This window comes from Falco biarmicus, chromosome 3 (assembly GCF_023638135.1).
Source record: "Falco biarmicus isolate bFalBia1 chromosome 3, bFalBia1.pri, whole genome shotgun sequence".
NCBI lineage: Eukaryota > Metazoa > Chordata > Aves > Falconiformes > Falconidae > Falco > Falco biarmicus.
The window spans coordinates 116,094,505-116,114,354 of NC_079290.1; the positions used below are offsets into that span (position 1 = coordinate 116,094,505).

Consider the following 19,850-nt stretch of genomic DNA (forward strand, 5'->3'; position numbering starts at 1 on the left):
TTCTGTACGTTTTACCAAAATCTTTTATTAGGTTTCATTTCCAAAGGTCTCACCTAAAAGACAAATAGAATTAAATAGACATGCAACAGTGCTTATGAAAAATTGAGCCGTTATTCTTATAATCCAATACTGTAAAGCCTGATTTATTTACACATTTTAGGGTGAACAAGAGAACATTGTAGGCAAATCATTTTGTACATTCAACCAACACAGGAGCTGTATTCCACAGCATTAAATTACATGTAAGATACACACTGAGAATATATTAAGTGCTCTGGTGCATTGAAAAGCCACACAGCGTGGAGGCAATAGATGTCAGTTCACATTTGATAAAGCAGCTGGGAGATAAGAGAGTTGAGGAGCTATTCCACCAGCTTAGTAAAGGAGACAGCAGTCACTTTATTTTTGTGCATACTTTTTCAGCTCTTGATGCTGAAAAATGCTGCACATTTGGAAATCTAAGCATACTCTGCTCTTCACAGCACCCTGCCTCTCTCAGGATCAGCCCTAGATAAACTGGAATTTTGACACATACATGTTAAAGTGTGCTGTACACCAACAGATTATTTTTCACGCTGCAAGGACTAGAATGCGGCACAGGGCTCCTCTCCTTTACATCTTCATGTGCTGTTTAGCTGTAAATGTTTGCTGCAATCCTGGGCATGGCCATTGTCACCTCAGACTAACAAATATTCTGTAAAAAGGATAGACTTGAGGGTACAAATAGCTTCCTGTTTTCAGCTTGTAAACTCTGAACTAGAAGGGAGGTATGGAGTTTATTTCAATCCTGAGCTATACCCTCCCCCTGTTAGAAGACCACAGAAGTCCTACAATCATATTTAAACAGATGTTTAGCTTCTAGGGGCCCTGTTCATGCCTTCTCAGCAACAGAGGCAGCGGCTGCAAGACTGTGATGAAGAGCAGAAAATACAATCTTTTGGAAGCTAGGGAGAAAAAGCAGGAAAGGGGGAAGTGCCTAAAATACAAACACCCCCTGCATTTTAAAATTCAAGTATTGAACACAGGCAGCAAGCAGGAGCAAGGTGCAGTCTGGCAGTCCTTCTACTGTGCTTACAGTGCCTAACACAGGGGGAAAATGTGACCCTTACAACATCAGTGCATTGAGTTGAGACCTACAGCCCAAGGAGCACCTCAGGCTCTACCGATGTGGCACCACAGCATAATCAAAAATAGTGATTTATGTGCTGTAGAAACAGACATCACCTCCCTTGGAGTCCTTTGTCAGGAAGTTTCCACAAGCAACTCTCGCTGCAGGTAAAGGGAGCTGTCATCATTAAGTAGAACTATTTAAACACACAGACTGTAAATAAAACATGGTTATATAAAACTTTGGAGCAAGACTCTTGCCTTTAGAGTCTTTGAAAGAAAAGGGCCAAAACAGCATAATAATACATAAGCTCAGGTTATGGCTGGAGGAAATTTCACTCAGAGCAGAACACAGCCATGTGCTGACAACTGAGGGCTCTCTGACAAACAGAAAGGTCAGGCCAGAAGTCAGTCCGTGCTCAGGCTGCAAGGCTGTGGAGAATCTGGGCAGTTTACTGCAAAAAAAAATAAAAATCACTGAATCAGGCCAGAGAGCAGCCCCCAAAAGAGAAGTGCAAGCAAGGGCTCCACATCAGAGTAGCTCTCTACCCCCGGCAAAGCACTCTGTGCCTGTCTCTCATGATGTCAGGTCCTGCAATTAGCAGAAAAACCAGCTGTTTACTGGCTCCAAGTTTGTACACCAGTCAGCAGCAGCTTTTAAATACCTCCAAGAAACTAAGAACTGGGAAAACTGCATTCTGTTACACACAGGACCAACAAGTCAATAGTAAAACATTTAGGCCCTTCTGAATAATTATTTTATACCACAGCAACTTCTGTAATAATTAAACACAGAGAATATTGCCATGTAAAATGTATGCATGGTTTAGCACGGCTTGTTTTAAAACATTATGTTTCTGTGGTTTCAGAACTAATAGGTCAAACTATTGCCTCATTGATTAAAAGGAAAGAGATAAGAAAAGCCAGCATTCTTGTACCCTTCCCATTCAGCCTCCCCTGTAGTACTTTGTTTTGTATTGTTAATGAACAAAAGCTGCACATAAATTCACAAACAATCGATTACCGGGGATACAAAGCCAAAGGTAGTAAATCAGTGTCACTGCAACTGCAACAAGATTAATGTTCTGGCAGTATTAGCCCATTAACATTGTTATCTTACTTAAACACAAAAAGTACTGAGGGTAAAAGAAAAGCTGTTATTTCTTGAGGTTTCATAAGCTGGAGCATACAGGATGCCATTGATAAGATCTGGATTGTCAGACATGCCAAGTTGGTGAAGAAACTTCACATATAGGTACACGTGCAGGCACTAGGCATCTACTCTTTGCAGGGGCAGGGTGGGAGGTTATAATTTTTCTAAGCTGCAAAGCAATCTCAAGTATTTCCAAACTGAATTAGTTTTCATAGCTGGCAAGGCAAACATGCAGAAGAACAGATCTGTTGTCATATACAATAACAAGAATCTGGAATAACTATACATGATTCAGTGGAGTTCTTGAGAATTTTTGGTAGTGGAAACAGAAACTGGCCATGAGTCAATTAAACAAAAACCAAAAAACAAAACAACCCCCCAAAAAAACCAGAAAGCCATTGTTTCAAGTCCAAGATCCTCCCAAAATCCTCGGTATCAGAGTAACCACTTAAAAATGCACAGAACACAAGTACTATTCATTTCAAGTACAGTCCTCTAAGGTCCTGGAGACACTCCACTACCCATACACTCCAAGACAAACCAAGCAGAATTAAAATTCTGTTTCCCAGCAAAACAACAGCTTTTAGAGAAGATGTTGATATCAAAGTGCCAGTACAACTTGCGTATGCCAGTAAACTTCGTACTTTGTCCTTTCCACTTGACAAGTTCCCCCTGCCCCGCCTTGTCTCTATTCTCCCTTCGTATCAGCTTCTAGCCATCTCTTGGAAGCTGGAAGGATAAATATCACGAGTACACAGTGCTCCATTATTCTTACAGTCCGCACTGAGTGCTGGACTTTGCACACTTCTTTTTAGTTCTTAGGTCATTCACAGTATTAGACTAGTATCTTTTTTTTTGCGTTTTTTAAAAGAAAAAAAAAAAAAAAAGAGGCAGGGGAGCATGGGACTACACGGGATACCCAGCCTACAACAGCTAGACTGAGCTTTTCAACTAAGGAATGTCAACACCTTTAAGCATTTAAGACCACTAAACGAAGTTGGAAATCCTGCCTCAACCAGGAAGAAAACTGATATAGAATTAGGACCTCATCAAGAACTACAAAAAATTCCCACCAGATACCAGTCATGTTACTATTCTCATTTCTCCTTGTTCTTGTACTATACAGTGTTCCCTCTGCATCATTTAATCCAGCCTGAAGCTCCTGCTATGTAACCAGAAAACAGACAAATAATCCTTGTTCTAAGCTGCCATATAATCCAGTGGTGCTATAATAACAATTCACATACTCAGTGCATATGTTCAACACCTGCCAAAGAATTTTGTACAGGAAGTGTTCCAAGATTCATGTTTTGAAGGAATAAAGTAGCTTGCTTACTCTAACCAGTTCTGCTGCTCTAAAGACACTCGGTATTCATGCTTGAAACAATTACATTTTATTGCAATGTTAAGGTAGTTTGGTGGTCACGCTAGAGACGTGAGGATTTACAACTTTTTTGGAAATCTGTCACAGTCTCTATATATGAAAGATTAAATCCTGCCTTCCTCCCTCTGTGAGCAACTCCTGAAAACTTCTATTTGGAGATAAACCCACTCCCAGCAGGACTAAAAATTGCACAGTCACGTCTCTTCCCACGGCTCTGTGTTTTCACAGCATCCGCTATCTCATCAGTTTCATACTGCCGTGATGCTGCACTCACCATTTCATGCTTCCAGATGGCAGCCTTCAATGGAGAACTGTGATTTACTTCTCACTAAGATGAATGCTTTCAAGTTCACAGCTAGAGAGTTGTTTATTTTAATAATCAGCCCTGAAAGTTAAGCTCGAGATGAGCTTTAAACTATATCAAGGTTGGTTTTACACTTGCTTATATTTTAATGGGTAAATAAATAAAGGTCATACTTCTGACGATTCAAATCAGTTCTTTAAAGGTCACTCACTCCTTTTTGCTGTGCTCCAGCACCCTGTAGGGTGGAGCAGAAACTCCTTTGGAACCATGCTGCTCCTGCACAATCGGCAGTGTAGCTGGAGTATAGATTTCCGGCATGTTGTCATTGTTCTCTAGGGCACCGTAGGAAAAAGAAGCTTTGAGGTCAGGCTGAACTGCAATCCCTTTATCGTGCATGTTCTGCATGCCTGAAAAGAGCAAAGACAGAGATTAAATGCTTCAGAACAAAAGTACATTCTTCCTGCACTCTTAAATCAGAAAATTATAAAGACTTAGTGTTCATGATATGTGGCTCATCAGTTCCTGGAGCATTAAATGAAAGACATAATGTTTTTCTGCTTGGCACTAAAGCAACTGATGGAGAAATAAGCTTCAAGTGAATGAGAGATGGCAGTCAGTTATTTATCAAGTGCTGCATATCTTTTATGCGGCTCACCAGAGAGTTTAGCTGTACTTTCCAAAAGAAATTTCTGCTCCCTCTGGCAACATATCTCAGCCTTTCCCAACAATCAATTCTTCCCGCTAGATGAAGACCAAGCCCAGTCCCAAGTGTACGCTCAAAGCTAGTTTGTCTTCCCAGATAGCAGCCAACTGGACAAGGCTGTTCTGATAAAATATGGCATTAGGTGTCAGAGGACCCAGCACAAGTGGCATCTAAGTGGCACATCACTTCTCTGCTCTACGCAAAACATGCACATACCCCTCACATGGCACAAACAAACAAGAGAAGAAAAAACCAGAAAACAAGACAGCCACCTGATATATCCAGACACTTGCAGAACCTAAAGCTTGAGATTTCGTTGTGAAGCCTAACATTTAAGAGAGAAAGAGTGATAAACCACTGTATTTTTACCGTTACCTGGCATAGCATCCATTGATATGTACGGTTCAAATGGGATAGACTTCTTCCTATTTCTTGTGATCAGGAAGACACCTAGAAATGCTATGAGGCATCTGAGAGAGAAAAGAAGATCTACTGAGATAACTGTGAAAAGGGAAAAGAAAAAGAGAGCAATATTGCATGCTGCTTCTTCCAAGTGCCTGTCTTGTAGCACCACAAAGAATTACTCAGAACTGAAAGTGAAAGAACTGTGAAGTCAGAATTACAGGGAACTGTCCCAACTGAATAACCCTCTTCAACAGTATTGAAATCCACCTAGCAATCAGAACAATTTCACCTTTTCTGTATCAAAATGCAGGCAACGGTCTTCACATTAATTAATTACCTTTGACTAACTAAAGGGGAAAGGAAACATATCAAAATTTGGTTTTCTTTGATGAAACTCCAGGATTTAGCAGCCTGACCTTTGAAAGGTTTCCCATAGGTAAACAAACTAACAACTGTTAATCTTGATCTTTACAGTACATTGACAGAGAAAGGGGCAGTTCATAACATTAATCTCCCAATTGTTGTTTTTCTTCTGTACTAATCTGAAAGGCATTTCAGAATGTCCCAATTATGGAGAGCTAATCACATCAAGACACTGTACTAAGAGTAAATACTGAGTTACACAGCAAATGTTTTACTGATCATATCTTCACTGTGAGAGTGCCCATGCCCTCAGAAATAGGACTCCAGAAGTCCAGTCACAGTTCAGTGAAGCTCAGTGCAAAACCTGAAATAAGATTCCCTAGAGGCAGCTTCTTTTAGTTATTGTGCAATTCTTCTAGATTCATGAGCAGGTAGCTTGAAAAACAGCCTATATGCTTCAACAGCCAAGCTGATCTCCAGTGGGGTCAGTAAAGGATTTAGTGTTTAATGTTGTACAATTATGCATAACCTAGTGTTACACGGTTCCTCTAGAGCATCCATCATCATTCTGACAAGATCCTGAGAGCTATGGGCCATTGTCTGCTCTAACAAAGAAGGTGCTTTCAATTTGTCCTCCTCTCCAAGACAGTATGTACCTCCAAAACATACGTGGATAGATACATACATACTTTTTTTTTAAATTATTTTAGTCATATGAAGAAATACTTTCCAGTTTTCTATCAAGGAAATTTAAACACTTACCCAAGCGCAAACATACATATATGCAGAACATCCTCACCGGTGAAATCCAAGTAAAAAGTTGCTCCTTTAAAAGAAAATAATTCATTACATCTTCCTTCCCAGCTTACTTGAGCAATTAGTGCTACATCTCCAGCACTAGTCACTCCAGAAACCAAATCATGTAAGATTTCTATTTTTATAGTCAGCACCTTTGGGTTTTTTTATGATCTTAAAATAGGAAAAGGTGGCCTGATTTCTACTTTAACACAATTTATTGACAAATCTTTTAGAATTTCACTACCAAAATAGCGATACCAGTGTAACTAATACAGATGCAAGCAGCACAGCAATTAGCACAAATCTTTCCATACTGGGATAGGGGATTGCGAAGGAAATATTGCTGGACTGTATTTCTGAAGTCTCATGACAAACCAAATCAAATCTCTCTAACCTCAACAGGATACAAACTCTTGGCCCCAAACAAGCATATACAGCTCAAACCTGTACGATCCCAAGTGTCCTTGGTGCCCTGGATGTCAAAAGGACACACATTCTGGCTTCTACTCTTTACATTTCTAATTGAAGTAAAGTAAATAAACTGATAAATCTGAGAGCAGCGTACGGTTTGGAATGCAACTGAAAATAAACATTCACCAAAGAGTAGGCCATTCTCTCTCATGACACTGACGAAGAGCATTAAAAGGCTATGTGTAATTTACGGGGGAAGCTATTGCCCTTATATATCTAAAAAAGCATTACTGTTTACACAGACAGTGCATTGGCTTGACAGTGATGGGTACTTTCTCGAATGTTGGGGTTTTGGTTGGTTTGTTTGTTTTCCTCAGTTTTGCTCATATGTCTAAGTGGGGAGAAGAAAACCTTAAGAAGGCTGCTTGGCAGGGTTGAAGCCTCAGGCGTTTAAAATGCTCATCTTTGTTCATGCAGACAAAGCTTTTCCTATGTGGGCAAGGGCTGAAAGTGGAGTAAACTGTTCAGAAAGAAAAAAGTGCCTATAAAAAGGCTGTGAGCAGCTGCATTCTAGATACAATGCAAACACTACTATCAGGCAGAAAATTGTAACAACTTTGTACAGAGGAAGCAAATACATTTCTACACTGTATCACATGCGTTTTAACAAAAGCTGCGTATTCAAGTTGCACCTCTAAGATCATACATCACCCTCTTTACAGGCTAGCATGGTATGAGTAATACAGTCTCAAACGTAAGTACCCATGTGCTTTAAACAAAATGACAGAACTTAACAGAACATTTTAACGCAGTCTAATGGGATGATTCACATTTTCGGGAGGAAAAAATGTAACAAAGCCAGCTGCAGAAGACAGATGACAAGAAAATACAAGTCATCATCTTCCTGAGTATTCACCTCCCTCATCCATAAGCAAGGATCATTTTCCAAAATCTTTCGCCCTTCTTTTAGAAAGGACCAACACACTGTTACCTGCTGTGATTGCTACTGTTGTGGACAGGATATAGCCGATGCTGGCAATCTGAGATGAGTCATACAGCTGTGATGCTTGAGCTAAAAACCTGCAATACAATGACAGACAACAGGGGTTGATTTGGGAAGGATACTCAAACTGTACAGCACTTACCAGGGACTATTACAGGTCTCCTTTTTGGAAACACCTTTCAAAAGCAATGCATACATTTTAGAAATTTATTCTCTTTCTCACTAAACCTGCAGCATCCCTTGGAATTCATATAAATGATAGAAGAGTAAGCCTTATGGCTGTACTGACTAAAAGCAATGGAATTACTGCCATGACCTTAGGGCCAGAATGTCACTCATGTTTTGAATAGCTTTTCATCCCTGCCGCTACCAGCTTTTTATGTTACGGCAAGTACAGATATAAAAAACCAAAGACACATCGTCAACAACACTGATTCTGCACTTTGGTTTTACCCAGTGCACAGATACTGTATTTGATTTGCTGCTATTTCATTCCTAACATTGTTTTGCAAATACTTGAATGATGTACAAATCTGGGATTAAAACTACTGGCAGTGTCACTACATGGAAAAGCAAAGACCACCACTATCCCAGGCTCCTGTGACATGGATTTGAGGACAGGTCACTGAAGGAAATGGATAATTCTTCTCCTAAAATTTAATCAGCATTCTTGGAACGGATAACAAAGTGTCTATTATTTACTGACCCACTAAAACCAGCGCAATTATAGACAAAAAGAGAGTGAATATCTTACGTTGCTTGAAAGATCGCTGTCGCAATCATGCACACCAACATGATATAAAATATGGGGTAGTCGAGTTGTAAGTTTCCTTGTATCGAGACAACAATCATGCCTGCCACAGCCTTCACAGTCACAACAGTCATGGAACCTGTAAATGTTTACCAGGATTCAGCTGAAGCACTGATACATGCTCAGAGGGACAGGAACACTGCATGTTCGCTCTATATGTGACAGGTAACTGCAAACAAAACCAAGATCTACAAGAACTTGAACTCTTTTTGCCAGCCAGGCCAAACAAGGGATGCAAACTACCTATTTTATCACTGACTCCACCAGTTTTATTCCCGATGACTTCACAGCAACCTTCAATAAATCACCTAACCTTTCTGTCTCACTGTTCCCTTGTCTACAGGACTAAGAGCATTTACTGTTTTTTTTGTTTGGCTGGTTGTTGGTTTTTTTAAAGTGTTTAAACAGCGTTGCACAATCACATGATGGAAGGATACAAATTTTAATTTCTGATGCCATATTGGCCTGGTTAATAAAGCTAAGCTTTCAAAACAAGAATCAGAAAGAGCCTATTTCCTTTCCATTTCTTGAAAGCACAAGTCAGGACCATTCAGAATTAGGACAGCTGCTTTGCCTGCAATTCGTGCAGCCTCTGAGGCATCAGTTACTGACACCCAGCCCCAAACAGTTAAAAGAAAAAAAGAAGAGAAAGAAAAAAGAAAAAAAGAAAAAAAAGAGACTGCACTAACTGAAGCTGCATAAATAGCAAAAATAGAGGACTGCAACATAGATTCAACAGCACGTCAGACTGCATCACTGCCTTGCTATTATTTACTCTTTCTAAAGATTAAACTGATCACAGTTTATTAAAAAAACCAGACTTATATGGGAAAAGGTACAAGAGAAATCCTGGCTTTTCCAAAGTCACTATAAGATCCCACTGTAGGCTATGAGGCTATCAAAAGCATCACGTGACCCCAAGGCCAGAAGTTCTCCCAATTTAAGTAGGGACAGACTGGCATGGCAGGGTAGTGATCATTTCTTTAGCCACACAGCAAATATTCCCAGAGACAGTAAGATTCTTGTAGATCAAGTCTTCTCTTTCATCCACTGCATCAGCCTTCCTTAGCCATGGAATAGATAAGATAGCATACCACGCTTTGCATGCACAGATTAAAATTAAGAACACTAATAAATAACTTGCACTTTCTGTATGTGGCAGATTATTCATCCTTATGGGAAATAAGTCTTAATTGTTCAACAGTCACTTGCAAAGATCCTAAACTTCACTGCAAGATATTAGCTTCATCTAATGTGTAGTAGTTTTCTGGAGCAGACTAGTGCATTTTATGATTTTAATTAGATGAATATAATTCCCTATATGCCATAGATGCTGTGGTTTACTGTAGTTTACTGTTATAAGCCAGAGTTAGAAGATCTTACAAGTTTATATCAACTTACCTAGCAAAGCTACCAGCAGGAGAATAACTACAATGTAGTTTGCATTTTTCTCCTTGTAAAAATATAGTAGCAGGCAGAATACGATGATCTCCACAAGCTAAGAAAGACAGAAAAGAGAATATAAAAAAATGCAGGCTATATGGGGTTTGCAGTAAACAGAAACATTGAGCCAGTCAAACATTAGAATTACATAAAAGGGCAAATCAAACGACACGAGGATCCCACACAATTATAGATGAAATTTAACATGATCCTAAATTCTAATTAGATGAGATATTCAATAGCTTCTTGCAGAACAGGAAACATGGGACACTATAAAACATGGGACATTATATTCATGGTGAAGCAGATCATCAAATAATCCTGACTGAATATTCACATCAGAGGTCTCAGCCTTCTTTCTGTAATGAGGTTCTGTAAGTGATCCCTGGAGCACACATCTTATTTAATGTCCCAACTTATCTCCATTAAAAAATGAGAGATTTCATTAGATTTTTCAATGATTGATTGATGGCTCCAGAGAAAGTCAGTCAAGAAAAAGCCCAGATGCAAGCACAGTATTCAGACACCTCCGGAGCAGTTGCTCTCAGCTGCCATCAGTACTACTGCTACAGGCTGAAGCTGACAGGTCAGGAGAGAACAAGCTGCTCTAAAACTTTTCAGTTAAAACATATTGAAGTCCTAACAGAATCAATCAGAGACAGAATGGGAGAGTTCCAAATTGTGCATGCATGTGTCTATGTGCAATGTGGAACTGACACCAGGAAAAGATGGCATAGGTTCATTAGCAAGTCCAAGGAATATTTGGTAGTAACCATAAGGAAAAATAATGCTTGAAATTAAACTCTCAGTCAGGCATATAGCAGAAAACAGTCCCATATTTTATGGGCCATCTTACCATGTACAACAGAAATGGCCAGCTCACTAAATGCCTAGTGATATTTTCTCCTGTCATCTTCTCATGACTATTAGGTCCAAATGTTATCAGCAGGTAAGTTCCAACAATTGCCAAACCACAGCCTACAAAGGACAAAACATAGCGCCCTTCGGCAACCAAAGGACAAACAAGAAAAAAAAAAAAAAAAAAAGAGAGGACAAAGTTAGTGGGTTAGTGTGGATGCATGGAATTAACATTGCACATGCACAATGATCATTAATGACATCATGCATATTCCTCTGGATGACTCATTCCTCTGCCCTTCATGCCCCACTTTCAAAATATTATAACCAAAAAAAACCTAGGCAATGCGCATGCTGGGAGGTGAGGAAAAAAAAGCTCATACCAGGTAGTATCTGCTAAACAAACAGGAACTACAAGACCTGTAATCTGGGGCTTATCCTGCCTGGCAATGCCCACAGCCCGTTTTCTAAGAAATACAAGAATTCATGCCTCAGTTCCACAAACACTTGCGCATGTATGAAATCCAGCTGACTCAGTTGTGCCTACACTACTGCAGAGTCAAGGCCCTACGCTGCAGCTTCAGCCTAGAGAACCATAATTCGCAAATCCTGCAAACAAACACCATTCCCATGTATTTCTAAAATCTGTGAGATTTAGGTGATTTGGCACAAGTCAGAAAAAAACAAAGCAATCCTTTTTTAACAAACAGTGGATAAGATGACGCATTTCTGCAAAGAGGTACTATAGTTAATGGAGATCTTGTCATCCCTCTAATTATGATTCTTGAGGGGCTGTGCTGCGTGTTGAATGGCTTGTAAACAAAGAGGATAAATGAAAAGGAACTGTGGAACTTACTCAAAAAATCCTTGGGCTTCCATTTTTCTTTAATAAATATAATTCCTATGATTGCACTGGCTATAAAAAAAAAAAAGGAGAGAGAAACAGTGAGTTATGCATCAGGCTAATGATCAGCAATCTCACACAGGAACGCACGCAGGCTTGTACAGCTGTTGTCTCTCTCCCCCTTACCTATAACAGACACTGCACTGAGTGGCACAATCAGTGAAAGAGGAGCAAAGGCGTAGGAGGAAAACACTCCCAGTTCTCCCAGCACCAGCAGAAACAGTCCACACCACCACGTCTTGGTTTTGAAGTAGGCTCGGGGGTCTTTGGAACCTGCCAGCCGGATGTGGCTGTATTTCTAGAAAAGAAAATAAAGGCAGCGCAGCTTTGGCATGCTCAACGCTTTTTAATGCAGGATGCCTAAGGCAGGGTGAATATTTGCTTCATGATACTCACCTGGAGGTTGAGTGCAATACTGATAACAAGATGCCCAAAAATAGCTAGTAATGCACCAATCAAGTTCTCCTGTAAAAACAAAAGTCAACACACCAGTATTAAATTTAGCCACCAGACCCTGAAGGAAGCTGGAGCTTTTTGCACAGTCTGGATGAGGGCAAATGGTTCCAAGGTCACCCGTCAGTAAAATCTCTGTTTATCTTCCTCCCTTTCTACCTGATCTAGGGCAATTCAGGTAAGTTCCCTGTGGCTATGTTCCAAATCTGTGAAACTCAGGTGAAAGACAACCTTTCCTTAACAGATACTTTCTACAAGAGACTTAAATGAGTGTGCATATATATGCATTCTTTGCAGTTTCTCAGAGGGGAAGAAGATAAAGCAAAACACAACAACCCATTCACTCATTTCTCCCTTTGAAAAACTCTTTGTGAGGATGTTTGTTGCCCTGAAATTCAGCAGAGTATGGATCAGGGACCTCTGCATTCTGCAGCTCACATCTTAAGAGATATTCTGCTCTTCTCCACTTATATCATCTGCTGGTTCAGTAGGTAGTTTAGGCCATTTAATGAGGCAACCCAATTATCACAGATTTTATGCTGCTTTCTGTATGAACCAGTTATTCCAAAATAATGGGCAACTGGTAGCAGCTCCTAGCAAGCTCTCAACCCCTTCTACATTAGCATGCCCAGCAACGTGATAATTCTCACGGTCTAAAGACAGAATTTGAAATAAAAAAGAATGTAAAGCAGTCTGAGTCACAAAGGAAAAGTACATTAGGAGTAAACAGAAGAGCCTAAGGCTAAGCGAGGCCATTTATTGTTTGTGTTCTTCGAACAACTGTGTAAATCTCATTAGATGTCATTAGCACTTTTCATTTTGGTGCTGGCCTCCAAGTCTAGTACTTACTTTGATTGATTTGGGATAACTGAGCTCACATTCGTATTCCTCCCTTAACAGTAAATATACTATTTATGATTTTCTTATACACAGTAAGGCAGGAACTTTAAGATTTCAAGTTCTTATCAGTGGAGCAAAAATCTCTTTTATTGGGATGTATGAAAATAAGATTCACTCAAATGGCTTCTTTCAAAAGCACCTGAGAGATCTTCCTACAAGTAAAGTTGGCAGAAAAACATCACTGGGTGATTACAGATGTTGGCAGAGAAGCTCAGGCACAGTTTACTGGTTCAGCAACTGGACGTCAGTTTAGAGGACATGGAGCAGATGGTGCCACAGCTGAAAAGCCCCCAAATGCAGCGCAGGTTTGGGATCAGCTTCTGGACTCTGAAAGCCTGCAAGCCAACATCAGTCAGGTCAACTTTTACAGTGCACCTATAAAAGGACTGCAGCCTCAGCAAAGTACTTTTTCCAGTGAAAAAAAAAGCCCTTCTTGCTGTGAATTTCTGAGCACTTTCAGAATCAGGGATTCAGAAGAAATTGATTTGGGAGCAGATCTGTTCCCAGCTGGAGAATAAGGAAGGACTACAGCAGCACATCCCATCTCAACTGCAGGCTCGGCATTGGCTATGGGTTGACCCACGTGAAATTCAAGCACTTGAATCTACAGCAGACCAGAACATCTGATCACCATTACTAATGTATGGGTTAGTCTGAAAAGGCACCTAGCAGAATTTATTGCACCTAACCACCCTCAGACATCCACAGCTTTTAACTGCCAGCCCTTTCTTCACTTTTTCTAGCTCTTCAAGACACAGAATTTCTCTCATTGCTTATCTACACAGCATATAATATACTGGGGCCTCCGGGCATGGCTGAATACAAAGGCAGTACACTTTCTAAAAAAAAAAAAAAAATAAACACAATACAGTTGCATTATTGGTTTACTTGGATAGTTAGGACCCCCAGAGATAAGACCAGGGTAGAAATCTGACCTTGTAAGAAAAGGAGTCAGTGTGTGGCTGCACTGAAACTGCTGCTGTGGCCAATGGGAGCTGCTGAAGTTGCAGATTTGGACTGTTGCCTCCTTCCATTTTGGTTGATTGGAATGTTTACTTTTCAGCTGTTTTGATACTGTAACTTCTCTTTACAGAAGAGACTTGGACCCTGCTGGAACCGCCTTGTCTGTAACTTGGTACCACTTCTTCCCAGCCATCCTGTTTTCTTGGACAAGCCACAATTAGTTCAGTAAAGCACAAAAAAATTTCTTTGTGGCCCGTCTGCTGCTTTTCTTCCCCCACCAAGCTACACTGAAATAGGGTAGGGAGAGGTGTAGAGGAGCCAATACTTCCAGCCAGTCAGTGGGGCAGCAAGGTTATATTTCTCCAAAGTGGCACTAAGAAAAACAAGCAAACAAAAAAAATAGAGAATAAGTCAAATGAACTTGATGGTCCAAAACCTGTAATGAAATCCTGCTGAAGGATAGGCCACAGAAAATTCCCTGGGATTAAATTAACAACTGCACATATCAGCAGGGAAAGCAGATTTTAAATGCCTTCTGACAAAGTCTCTAGTACAGAAACACGCACAGACCTTGCTTTAAAAGAACTTGCAAACTGGCTTGGTCCCAAGGGTGACATATGCAGCTGGCATTTAACATCAGGCCTTGCCATTTGGAAAGCTCTTATCAAAAAGTCTCTGGAGCCCTCCAAGCCCTGCTTTTCATTTCTCTACTGCCTGTGTTACCTCTGTTGTTTGTTCAGGACGCAGCATTACATTAGTCACACCATCCCCATGTGCTGGGGACGAGACAGTGCAGCTCTTCATGCTAACAGAGGTCATTTCAGTGTAACTTCGTGAGCAAAGCGTGGAGGCTAAACTCATTATAGGTGTCTGGGAAGCACCGCACGCAGCAAGCCCATCTGTAGTCCCTGCACACCATGATGGCTCCTTACACCAAAGGCTTAAAGAGCATCAGCATCACCTTGTGATGTGAAGGCCCTTTCTAAACAGGGGGATGCTGGTGTATAGCCATTGTAGGGGCCTGATCCTCACAAGCAGCCCATCCTTCTCAGTCCACTCAAGGGCTACCTGAACTGGCTGAGCATCCCCTAGACCCCGGACAAGTGGCCTGTGGTCACATTCTGAGGTAGCAAGGCCCACCCCGTGCCCAGGCCGCGAACTGATGGCTCTCTCGGCCAACACGGGCCTGCAAGGGGGGATCGCTGTAACTCAGGGGGTGTCCCACGGCGTGCTGGGGAGCGCGGGGGGGACAGGGGCAGCACAACCGAGCTACGAAAGGGCAAAACCACCCCGCTGTGAGGAGAGCTGGGGGCAAAGGCCTCTCCCGCCGTGAGGGCAGCCCACTCGAGCAGAGCAGCCCCCCGACGCCCCTCCGGGTCACGCCGCCCTCCCCAGCCGAGACCCACAGCGGAGCCCGGGTTCCCCACCAAGACCCACCGAAAACCCGCAGCGCCTGGGGGGCGGCGGCCCCGCGCACTCACCTGCTCCCTCAGGGCCGCCGCCCTGCCCCCATGGCCAGGCCCTCCGACCCCAACTTCGGTCCCCGGCCCAGATGCCGTCGGTCCCTGCCCGGCCCCTCCCATTCGCTGCCAGCCCTGTCAGTCCGGGGCCGGGCCCCAGCAAACAGCGGCGATTGGCTGTCGGGCGGCTATCGGGCCTGGCCCAGCCTATGGGATGAACCCTAGCGCGGCGCCGGGCTCCGAGGGGGCGGGCTAGGGAAGGAGCCGGGTTCCGCCGCTCGCCCGGGCCGTGGCAGCGCCTTGCCGTCGGCCAGGCCCCTCCCGGGCCTGAGGGGAGGAGGAAGGACTCCCCGGCTCAGGGCTCTCAGGACAACCGTGGCACCACACCTCCACCCGGCACAGCCTCCCCTGCTGCCCGCCTTGGGGGCGGTGGTGGCATCGCCTAGCTGCCAGGGCCTACTTAAGGCGCATGCGCATCCGCGCTCCCTCGAGCCACCTTAACTAGCCGCGCATGTCCAACAGCGCGCACAACGGCTCTGAGAGCTCGCCTGTGATTGGGCATCTGCCGGACCACCCGAAGTAACAGGCGCTGTGATTGGAGGAGAGCTAGGCCCGCCATTGTCTTGGCAACCAGGTGTACGCGTTCCCTCAGCCGCCGGTACCGGTGAAGGCCGGAGAGCCCCGAGACGCACCGGTACCGGCATGCACCGTGCCACCTCACCGGGGAAGGGAGGGGCGGGGCGGGGGGGGGTGTACGCCGTGCGCTCACCGCACCGCCTCCCGCTGTCAGGTACCCATCATTCCCAGCCTGCACCGCGCTACCTCCCGGGAAGGGCTGACGCCGTTCCCGGCATGCACCGCGCCACTTCACCTGGGCGGGGTGGGGCTGTGGCGTTGTTTGCTTGTAGCGCTATGGCAGGACCTCCCTCAGGCGCCTCCCGCCGACCTCCTCGGTCCCCTGAGGCAACACCCGCCTCCCGCCGCCCCCTGAAGCCTCCTCGGCCCCCTGAGGCAACACCCGCCTCCCGCCGCCCCCTGAGGTCTCGGCCCCCTGAGGCAGCCCCCGCCGCCCCCTGAGGCCGCGCCCTGTGGGCGGGCAGCACCCCTGCAGTGAGCAGGGCCGCGGCAGCTCACAGAAGGGAAAGCAACAACGGTTATGGCTGTTTCGCTGCCTTCCTGTAAGCAAACCAACCCAGTCCTTCAGCCTCTGCCTTGCCGCCGCACATTAACAGTTCTGCGTGGTTGGTTTTAGAAACGTTTACAAAATAGTGCCACCCAAGGTTGTTACGTTGGGTGCGCAGTGGTGCTGTGAGGTGGCTAGCTGCCTTGCCGCGGGTGCTCACGGGTGTTCTGGAGCATGATGCATCCAGCAGAAGATCATCACTTGGTGCCACGTAGTGAATGGGAACAGGACTTGCAACAGTCATTTCACAGCTGAAGAAGGAAAACCCCAACCATACAAAGGTTTCCCTTTCAGAGCATGGCAAGGATTCATTAATAAGTGATGAGGAAGTGGCCAGTGAAACTTTATACCCACAGCCAGTTAGAGGTGTTGCAGGTCCAGAATTTATGTCCTTGGGGACAAACCAGCACAAGGGAATAAGGAACGCTATCAAACCATATCCCTGTTGCTGTGCAAGACAGTGGAAAGTTTGCTGTTGGCTCCCTTGTGGCACTAACCAACTCCTTGGCCTGGACACCACCCCTGTAAGAGGCCTGTCACTAGCAATTACTTCAGACCTCTTCCCTGCACTAACCTTCCCCCTAATTGCAGAGCTCAGCTTAAGACCTGTACTTGGTAAGAAGCACGCTTAAATTTTCATGGAGCTAACATTTAAACTTTCCAAATGTAGCACTATTGCCGGTGCAGCCCTGTGACCGGTAGTAATAACACCAGAGCTTAATTAGATGAAATATCCGTGGTTTTATTGTGTCTGTGAGAGATTATGCAATTTGAAAACTTATAGTAGCTTCCACCTCACTGTCTCTTGGCAATCAAGGATGCTGCCGAGACAAGGCCTTTGATTCCAGGCCTGCAAAGCGCAGCACTTCTTGGGTGACACCAGGCAGCATAGTGTCTGAGTTCTGCAGGAGCTGGGGTGCTCAGCATCTTTCCTCAGATTTTCAGTTTAGAGATAGTCAGCCCCTCTCTGTGAGTTGCCAGTTGTGAAGCGAGTGGTTAAGATGCCTGACTTAGTAAATGAGGGCAATCTGCAAAATGATTTAACAGCACTGAGTCACCCTTAAAGCCCATTCATCAAACACAGTGCTTCGAAGGGCTTTTTTTCCCCCTTTGCTTCTTAAATAAAAAAGGGAAATTAAATGCAGAAATAACTGCTGATTTCTTGACTTGAATACTGCATTAATGTTAGTTTTGCCTTTAACTTACACGACCTATTTAAAATGAAAACTGGCATTGTAGTTACATGTTTTCTGTATCTCCATATTCAGAATTTTATTATCATTGGCTGTTCCTTTTTGGTTTCAAGATTTCCTCCAGTCCTTACAAACACCATAGGAAAGTAACGACAAACTCAGGAAAAAAGGGATTTAATTCTTAGTCAAAGAGATTTCAGTGTAACCGAGTGACAAAAATGTTTGACGTTTATGTCTTTGTTCTGAATTTTTTGTAACTCTTAATGATCCAGTTTTGTAACAAGGATAGCAACTAAGTTGAGATCAAGGTTGTTAAATTCACTTTGTAATCACAACCGATAACAGGATGAGGAAAACGGTAAATGCAATATTATTGCTTTAAACCTTGAAATTACTCCACGTAACAGCACCCTCATCTGGACCATCTGCCCATCTCTCACCCACCTGGCTTCAGCCCTGCTCCCATTTCCAACCTTGAGCTCTCCAGGACACACAGATGTGTGTTGCAATTCCGCTGAAATTCAGGACCAAATACAAAGAAATCAGTGGAGTTAACGCTTGTGTAGTGACAGCACAGGATAACCCCTCCTATCTTTTGCTGTTCTTCACCCTGATCCTTCCCTGGTCTGTGGGAATTACATCGGTACATCTGTTATCTGGCCAGCAGAGGGGAGCAGAAAGATATTTTAAAACCATACTGTTTTCCCAGCCTGCACTCTGCCGGGTTTCTTTTCAAGTGCAGCCAATGCTCACAGCTGCCAAGGGCCTCCTGGGCTTTCTGGATCCAGCTTTCAAGCTGCTTCCTCTGCTGGTGGAGCGAGGGTGCCCATGGCCCCTGCTGACAGGCTCCTACTGTCTGGTGACTACGTGGTAACCCCAGAACTCTGAAAATTAAGTATATTAAGAATTTCTGAAACTTTGTGTACCGGGTATGTAAAGTAGGGAAATCAGGAAGTATTTGGCATCTTCTTTCTTGTTCTGCCTTTGGCATCTTCTCTTTCTTCTCCTTCCTTTGATCTCTTCCTCCTTGCTTGTCTCTCCCATCTCGGTGATATCAGGAGTGCATTATCTCAGGACTGAATAACAGCAATCAAGGACGTAAAGGACAAAAGATGAGGGAAAATGATCAAGGTAGAGACGTTGCTTAAATACCTTCTGTAGGCGCCATCAGTCTGCCTGGTCAGCTTCCAGGAGTTCCAGATGACCTGATGCTAAGTTCTGACTAAAAGAGAAGAGGCAGAGTCTTAAGGTAGCTTCACAAAGCAGTCCCTTCCCTTTGAGAATTTCCTGCTTGAAGGGCAGAGTGGGCAGAAAGCCAAACCACAAGCTACACAAGGGCTTGGCTGATTCTTTCTTAAGATTTATCCCTAGAGAAAAGTTACTGTACTGGGGAGGGGAGGGGAAGCATTAGGTCCATTAACACGAGGCTGTTTGGGGGCTGCTGACTTAGTTTCCTCCCCAAAAGCACTTGACTCTGTCCTCTTCAGCACAAGCCATTTTGAAGCACATTCCTTTAGCCGGGTAGTCAGGGATAAATGCCAGTACATGAAGTTTATCCACTTGTAATTTAGGCAACGTAAAGAGCTTATTTGCTTCTTACTACCTGACCTAGAATACCTAACAGGTGAGCTGACCCACTTTCGTAGCTCTTCTCCTGTCTTCACAGATCCCTCTGGGTACCAGAACACTGGCGTTCACGGGGTGTTGCCGATGGACTTTCCTTGCAGCACCATGCCCCCTTCTACTACCAGAATACAACTCAAAGCACTCAGAGGGCACAGAGGTGTGCAGTCACTTTAGCAGGTGAACTTCCAAGGGCGTGTAGATGTCTAATCTCCAATTACTTTCAACAACACTGAAGTGATGACGGGCATGCCAAACCCTGAGCTGGATGCGCTGGACGGGAGAAGGGCTCTGTAGATGTTTCCCTGACACGTGCTATCCTGGAAGGCACTAATCAAGAATGTGCTGCCAGAGTAGTAACTCCCCTTTATGGGGCAGGGCTGAGCACGGGATTCCATCCAAGCCTCAGCAGGCTGGTCAGCAAGAGA

General features: G+C 43.8%; 1 protein-coding gene and 1 long non-coding RNA gene across 6 annotated transcripts in view; one reads left to right on the forward strand and one right to left on the reverse strand.

Moving 5' to 3' along the window:
* On the reverse strand, nucleotides 1-16,260 carry NIPAL3 (NIPA like domain containing 3). Of its 4 annotated transcripts, none has more exons than XM_056331801.1 (13): nucleotides 16,193-16,260; nucleotides 13,936-14,336; nucleotides 12,044-12,112; nucleotides 11,774-11,945; nucleotides 11,600-11,659; nucleotides 10,742-10,887; nucleotides 9,844-9,940; nucleotides 8,386-8,521; nucleotides 7,620-7,708; nucleotides 6,182-6,245; nucleotides 5,027-5,121; nucleotides 4,160-4,355; nucleotides 1-1,562 (listed from the first exon to the last, which is right to left on the reverse strand). In XM_056331801.1, exons 2-13 carry the CDS (start codon nucleotides 14,032-14,034, stop codon nucleotides 1,295-1,297), a joined length of 1,491 nt encoding a protein of 496 aa, XP_056187776.1. In that variant the 5' UTR covers nucleotides 14,035-14,336; nucleotides 16,193-16,260; the 3' UTR covers nucleotides 1-1,294. The 4 variants fall into 4 exon arrangements, with proteins under 4 accessions (XP_056187776.1, XP_056187777.1, XP_056187775.1 ...); XM_056331802.1 differs by lacking the exon at nucleotides 16,193-16,260 and adding an exon at nucleotides 15,445-15,805 and having other exon boundaries at nucleotides 10,742-10,863; XM_056331800.1 differs by lacking the exon at nucleotides 16,193-16,260 and adding an exon at nucleotides 15,445-15,800.
* LOC130146089 (uncharacterized) overlaps nucleotides 16,036-19,850 on the forward strand; it is a 16,268-nt gene continuing 12,453 nt past the window's right edge. Inside the window, exon 1 of one of the 2 annotated variants that reach the window (XR_008820760.1) lies at nucleotides 16,036-16,117. This is a non-coding gene — a long non-coding RNA (uncharacterized LOC130146089). The other variant, XR_008820759.1, reaches the window with a different exon arrangement.